The sequence below is a fragment of the Colobus angolensis genome, unplaced genomic scaffold, assembly GCF_000951035.1.
Source record: "Colobus angolensis palliatus isolate OR3802 unplaced genomic scaffold, Cang.pa_1.0 Scaffold726, whole genome shotgun sequence".
Lineage (NCBI taxonomy): Eukaryota > Metazoa > Chordata > Mammalia > Primates > Cercopithecidae > Colobus > Colobus angolensis.
The window spans coordinates 336,658-344,501 of NW_012120999.1; the positions used below are offsets into that span (position 1 = coordinate 336,658).

At 34.8% G+C, this 7,844-nt stretch overlaps 1 protein-coding gene across 1 annotated transcript in view; it reads right to left on the bottom strand.

Moving 5' to 3' along the window:
- The window catches only part of ABCD2 (ATP-binding cassette, sub-family D (ALD), member 2), a 63,121-nt gene that overhangs the window by 23,415 nt on the left and 31,862 nt on the right, over positions 1-7,844 (bottom strand). Inside the window, exon 6 of the mRNA XM_011927552.1 lies at positions 3,375-3,520. Coding sequence (XP_011782942.1) covers positions 3,375-3,520 — 146 coding nt within the window. The remainder of the gene's footprint in view (positions 1-3,374; positions 3,521-7,844) is intronic.

Consider the following 7,844-nt stretch of genomic DNA (forward strand, 5'->3'; position numbering starts at 1 on the left):
TATAAAACTTCAAGCATTATCACACAAAGACAAAATATAGTATCAATATTACACAACTACTAATATTACCATTAGCTACTAATTCTTTTTTTTTTTTTTTTTTTTTAGACAGGGTCTCACTCTTGTTGCCTGGGCTGGAGTGCAGTGACGCAATCACAGCTCACTGCAACCTTGACTTTGCGGGCTCAGATTATTCTCCCACCTCAGCGTCCCAAATAGCTGAGACAACAGGGGTGTGCCACCGTTCCCAGCTAATTTTTGTGTTTTTTATAAAGAAGTGGTTTCACCATGTTGTCCGGGCTGGTTTCAATCTCCTAGGTTCAAGCTATTAAGCTATTTACCCTTCTCGGTCTCCCAAAGTTCTGGGATGACAGATGTGAGCTGCCAGACGGGGCCAGCTACTAATTCTTGTGTACTCGTATGCCATTTTGCTAATGTTTTACTTACAGTCTTATTTGATCTTCACAAAAAACGTGTAAGGTAGATATTTATCCTCATTTTACAGTTGAAGATACAGAGAACAGGGCTAATCAAGATTTAATTCCAGAACTCTGAGTTAAAAGTCCATATTCTCAATCACTGTACTACTACTCTACTTCTAATAATGTAAGTGGGCTGTGAAACAGAACATAAAATCCATTTAAAATTAATCTTGGTGTCTCATTTGTTATTTCAGTCATTTTTCTAGACTATCAAATTATATGAATTATTAAATTATTTGAAAGTGTGAATATTATTTTTGTTTTATTTTATTTTTTAACTTTTAGGCTTGGGGGCACATGTGAAGGTTTCTTACATAGGTAAACACATTTCACAGGGGTTTGTTGTACATATTATTTCATCATCCAGGTATTAAACCCAGTACCCAATGCTTTTCTTTCCTGCTCCTCTCCCTCCTCCCACCTTCCAACCTTCAAGTAGACCTGAGTCTCCCTTGTTTCCTTCTTTGTGCTTATAAGATCTTATCACTTAGCTTCTACTTGTAAGTGAGAACATGCAGTATATGGTTTTCTGTTTCTGCATTAGTTTGCTAAGGATGATTGCCTCCAGCTCCATTCATGTTTCCACAAAATACATAAGCTCATTCTTTTTTCATAGCTGCATAATATTCCATGGTGTACCTGTACCACACTTTCTTTATTTAATCTATCGTTGATGGGCATTTACGTTGATTCCATGTTTTTGCTATTGTAAATGGTGCTGTGATGAACATTTGTGTGCATGTGTCTTTGTGGTAGATGATTTATATTCCTCTGTGTATAAACCCAGTAATGAGATTATTGGGTGAAATGGTAGTTCTGTTTTTAGCTCTTTGAGGAATTGCTGCACTGTGGTTGAACTAATTTACACTCCCACCAACAGTGTATAAGGGTTCCCTTTATCCTACAACCTTGTTGACATCTGCTATTTTTTGATGTTTTAATAATAGTCATTTTGACTGGTGTGAGATGGTATTTCATTGTGGTTTTGATGTGCATTCTCTAATGATCAGTGATATTGAGCTTTCTTCATATGCTTGTTGGCTGCATATATGTCTTCTTTTGAAAAGTGTCTGTTCATGTCCTTTTCCCACTTTGTAATGGTGTTGTTTTTCTCTTGTAAATTTGTTTAAGCTCCTTATAGATGCTGGATATTAGACCTTTTTCAGATGCATAGTTTGCAAATATTTTCTCCCATTGTGTAGGTTGCCTTTTTACTCTGTTGATAGTTTCTTTTGCTGTGTAGAAGCTCTTAAGTTTAATTAGATCTCACTTGTCAATTTTTGCTTTCATTGTGGTTGCTTTTGGTATCTTTGTAATGAAGTCTTTGTCTGTTTCCATGTCCAGGATAGTATTGCCTAGGTTGTCTTCCAGGGTTTTTATGGTTTGGGGTTTTACATTTAAGTCTCTAATCTATCTTGTGTTGATTTTTGTATATGGTATAAAGAAGGGGTCCAGCTTCAGTCTTCTGCATATGGCTAGCCAGTTATCCCAGCAACATTTATTGATTAGGGAGTCTTTTCCCCCATTGCTTGTTTTTTCAGCTTTGTTGAAGATTCGATGGTTGTAGATGTACGGCCTTATTTCTGCACTTTCCATTTTGTTTCATTGGTCTCTGTGCCTGTTTTTGTGTCAGTACTATGCTCTTTTGGTTACTGCAGACCTGTAGTGTAGTTTGAAGTGGGGCAGCATGATGCCTCCAGCTTTGTTCCTTTTGCTTAGGATTACCTTGGCTATTCAGGTTCTTTCTTGGTTCCATATAAATTTTAAAATAGCTTTTTTCTGGTTCTGTGAAGAATGTCATTGGTAGTTTGATAGGACTAGCATTAAATATGTAAATTGCTTTGGGCAGCATAGCCATTTTAATGATATTGATTCTTCCTATCCATGAACATGGGATGCTTTTCCATTTGTGTCTTCTCTGATTTCTTTGAGCAGTGTCTTGTAATTCTCATTGTAGAGATCTTTCACCTTCCTGGTTAGCTGTATTCCTAGGTATTTCATTCTTTTTGTGGCAATTGTGAAGGAGACTGTCTTCCTGATTTGGCTCTTGGCTTGGCTGTTGTTGGTGTATAGAAATTTAGTGATCTTTGTATGTTGATTTTGTATATTGCAACTTTGCTGAAGTTGTTTATCAGCTGAAGGAGATTTTCAGCTGAGACTATGGGGTTTTTTAGATATAGAATCATGTGTCTGCAAGCAGGGATAGTTTGATTTCCTCTCTTCCTATATGAATGCCCTTTATTTCTTTCTCTTGCCTGACTGCTCTAGCTAAAGTGAGATTATTATTATTAAATTATTTGAAAGTATCACTAAACACAGAGAGTATTATTAGAAAATAATTCTATTTTAAGCTTATATGTACAAATGTTATTTATACTCTTTCAAAAATGTTTTATGCTGAAAAAACACAATACAGAAGTTTCTGACTTTAATTATCTGTGTGCTGCTTGAGAGCAAAAAAAAGATACTGGTAAGATTGTGGGTCTGAAACCAAAACAAATTAAGTTCTGTGGTATCTACTTCTCATATTATTGAATTTAATTTAAGCTGAGAGCTTGTAAAGCAAATATTTCTGTCACAGACTTTACATACATCTAGACTGACAATGGCCTCAGGGACTTTGTACATTCAAATATAGAAGAAAAAAGCTTTTTTTAAATGTTAGCTGCACTGACATGGAGACTTGATAAAAACTTAATGTGTTGCATTAAACATAACACAAGCAGAAAAAGAAATACAAATAACGGAACAGCAATAAAACTCCATCTTTACAGTTACGTGCTTATTTCTGATTATAGCATACATTCAAATTAAACCACACACTAAATATATACCCAAGGTTACTTTTTAAAAGTGAAGTTAAATGCATTAAAAAAGAATGATGGACTTTACCTCCTTCTCTTTGAACTATGTGATAGAGATGGACATTGCGTAGGATACATTCCAGATCTTGGTCTGTATAACCTTTATCATGCATATCATCCACTGAATCAGGGTAAATGACTTGATCTCGAAGACTTCCAAGAGACATATATGGCCTGTAAAACACCAAGCACACAAGAATCCTAGTGGAAAGTCATGATAACTTACTTAGTGTGACATCTTGGTAGTCTGAAAACATCAGTGAAGACTTTAAACACTACATTTCCAGGATGATATTTGTTACCTGGTGATGAGTACTTCTCCCTCAGGCACTGCTAAACTATACCGTTATGTTTACATAAAAACTTACTGACACATGGACACAAGAGAAGCTTCTCCAAGAAATCATCTGACATTTCTTTTTTCTAAAAAATTCTATTTTATTTTATATTTTGTAGAGACAAGGTCTTGATATTTTTCCCCAAGCTAGTCTCAAACACCTGACTCAAGTGGTTCCTCCTAACTTGGCCTCCCAAAGCACTGGGATTACAGTTGTGAGCCACAGAACCCAGCCACATTTAACATTTTCAGCAGAGAAATACTGTATATACTTTGTTTCACTGTATTTGATAACTATTGCTTCTGTAATTCATCTATAATTATTTGGGTTACATATTATGCAATTTGGGTTTTGACCCAGCAATGTGAACAAACAAAACAAAAAAATTTAATTCATAGTAAGAAAAACACAAATTAAAACTACATTGAGTTTCTTGCTTTTCAGATTGGCAAAAATTCGACAACTTGATAACTCACTCCACTGGCAGGCCTATGGGTAAAGGAGTGTTCTCATACTACAGTGAAAATGCAGAATGGTACAACTTTTACAGAGGGGATTTGGCAAACTGACAGAGCATTTGCCCTTTGACCCACTTCTGGGAATTTACTCTGAAAATATACTTCTAAAACTACAAAAAAAAAGATGATGCGGTTATTCATTACAACTTATTTGTAATAGCAAAATATTGAAATGGAACATAAATACCCATACAAAGAAGACTGGCGGAATAAACTATAGTACATCCACTATGCAGCTATAAAAAAAGGATGAGGAAGACCTCTATAAACTAATATAAAGTGATTTCTACTACATATTGTTAAGTTGAAAAGCAAAACGCAGAAGTAGACTTATAGCAGGGTTTCTCAACAACGGCACTTTGGCTTATTGAACCAGATAATTGTTTGTTGTTGAGGGCTACCCTGTGTATAGTAGGATGTTTAGCATTATACCCGATGTCTACCCACTAGATGTCAGTAGCACCCCTTCCTGTAGTGAACAAAAATAATTGTCTCCAGATATTGCCAAATATGTCTAGGGGAAAAAAATCTTCCCAGTTGAGAACCACTTCTATGTAAAAAGAAAGCAAAATGAAGTATAGACATACCCATTTATATTTTAAAAAGGAAACACAGGAAGAGTAAACCTGAAACTAGTGAAGTTGGTTAGCTACAGGAAGTGGGAGGAAAAAGGTGGAATGGACAGGCAGGAAAAGGCCTAAGTATCCTTTCTATTAATAAAGTTTTTACTTTTGGAATCCCTCAAAGTATTACTATTCAGTAAATAAATAAAATTAAACCAACAAGAATGAAGGAAGAAACCTTAAAATTGAATACAAACAAACAATTTAACTGAGCAGTATATCAAAAGGATAAAGTAACCACACAGCGAGGGGGATGGAGGTGGGGATGAATTAATCCATGTGACTTTTGAACTTGGCTACATAATTTCAGTCAAAGACAGAAAGAATCACGTGGAAATCTTGAAGCTTACTTGCAAATTTATTTCTGGTAATGATATAGGGGTAGCAATTCTGAAACCAGTTTATGTGTATTGTAGGATTGGTTAAGTAAGTAAATGGTTTGGTAATGTTAGGAGCAAGGGTTCTCACTGTGGAAGAAGAAAGACACAAACATGCTATGTGGGAAGGCAAGAGAAAAACTCTACTATTTAATTTAAATTTGAGTATCAGTATGAATTTATGATTTTTAATAAAAAAATTCTAGTCCTATCTACATCTGGAACATTCTAATATTATCCTTTGTGAAGCACACATCATTTCAGCAATGCAATAAATTCAATTGTGGACCCAAAAAGATCCATCTTAATCCAGAACCCCCCATATCTGTAAATGAAACCTTATTTAGAAACAGAGTCTTTGCAGATTTAATTAAAGTTCTTGAGACAAGATCATCCTGGATTAACCAGATGAGCCCTAAATCCAATAAATGCCCTTATCAAATGAGAAGAAACCCAGGAAAGAAAAGGAAGCCACGTGGAGACAGAGATGGAAGTTATGGTGCCACAAACCAAGGAATGTTTGGCACCACTAGAAGCTGGAAAAGAGGCAGGAAATAATTCTCTCCAAGAGCCTTCAGAGGGTGTGGATTGCCAATACTTTGACTTTCTGGTGTTCAGGAATGTGAGAAAATAAATTTCTGTTGTTGAAACCGTCAAGTGTTCGGTAATTTGTAGCCCTTAGAAACTAATACAAGTAGTATTTCTGTAAAAAGTTCATAACCTGAATCACATCATGGAGAAACTATCAGACAAACCTAAATTGAGGTATTCTCTTAAAAAAAAAAAAAAAAAAAGCAGTAGTCTTGCACTCTTTAAAAAATATCAGTGTCATAAAAAATAAAGAAATGCTGAGAAACTCTTCCGAATAAAAGAAACTGTAATAAATAGACATGGCAACTAAATGCAGTGCATTGAACCAGATAATTGTTTGTTGTTGAGGGCTGCCCTGTGTATAGTAGGATGTTTAGCATTATACCTGATGTCTACCCACTAGATGTCAGTAGCACCCCTTCCTGTAGTGAACAAAAATAATTGTCTCCAGATATTGCCAAATATGCGGTTATTCATTGGGAAAAACAAGTTGCTCTGAAGTACAGTATTATGACAATTGCCAAATTTGAATATGGACTGTATTTTAGATATTAATATCATATCAATGTCAAATTTCCTTAATTTGATAAGTATACTGTACTCTGAGACTACTCAGAAGAAGAAATACATAGAATCTCGGGGGAGAGTTCTTTTGCTGCCTTCCAAGGTGACATCAGCTCCAACTTAATATGAATCAGAAGCACAGATATTCTCCCCCTGTAACATAAAACCCCTATGTTATTAGGTCCCAAGAGTAGCCATGACACAATACACAACTGAGACCACAGTGATAAAAATACATCAGTGCATTCATTTCACATGTGTTTCTATAGGATTCTACCAGAAAATTTGATTAATTGGCATATTTGATGATGAAATTCGGTTTTATATCTATATTTCAGAAAAAGCAGGCACTATAGAATCATGATTGTGATAACTGGTTTTGGAGAAATGATCCTGGGGATTCATTGTAATATCATCCGAATTCCAAACTAGAGGTACCTCATTTGTAAAACAACTTATTTTAATAATTTCATTTGTTATGAGGACTAAATGAAGGAGTGGGTTTTTATGAAGCTAAGTGAAGCAATGTACTCAGATCACTTATTATAGTACAGGCACATAGTAGGCACTCAATAAATGGCATTATGAGGACAAATAAGTTCATTTCTACTTATGCTTATGTTCTCTACTTAGGCGAAAATGTAACATCTTAAAAAAGAATGAATAAAAAAGATTTCTATTAAGCCAGACAAGATACTGGTGGTTTTTATTCCATAGTAAATTTTTATTGTTCTTGACATGATTAAGAATTAAGTACCTAGGTATATAGATTTTAGATTATATTCTGTTAAGTACTCATGAGAATAACTCGTTCACCTAGAAGCATTTTTTAAAAAATACTTGGAACACCATGTATTAATAGTTTACTGGAGCAATTTATGGGGCCTCAAAAGCATCAAAATGTTCCAGGATGCCAAGTGTTTTCTTTGTAACAGGAATTTGGAGAAGCAAAACTGTGTAATTTCTTCAAAAGTTTAGTTTAATACTATTTTTAATTTCCTTAGGCCTTTTGAAATCAGACAGCTTTCTTTAATGAACAGATATGGACATTTTTCTCATAAGGGATTTTAATTATAAGGCAAAGCAAAATAATTAAATTATGGTTTTGCAATGCTTAATTTCTTATTGAATTTATAAAAGCCTAATAATATCTTAAATATATACTCCTGTAATTTAAAAAATCAAACCAAAACAAAAAAAAAGAAAAAAATTTAGCTACCTTTTAAAAAAATGTAATCAGGACAAGATTTCAATAAAATGCCAAGTCACAATATGATGCTAAAAGAACTGCAAATGTGCCCACATTGTTATCTGAGGTTTTTTTTTTTTTTTGAGACAGAGTCTCGCTCGGTCGCCCAGGCTGGAGTGCAGTGGCACAATCTCGGCTAACTGCAAGCTCCGCCTCCTGGGTTCACTCCATTCTCCTCCCGAGTAACTGGGACTATAGGCACCCTCCACCACGCCAGGCTAATTTTCTGTATTTTTTT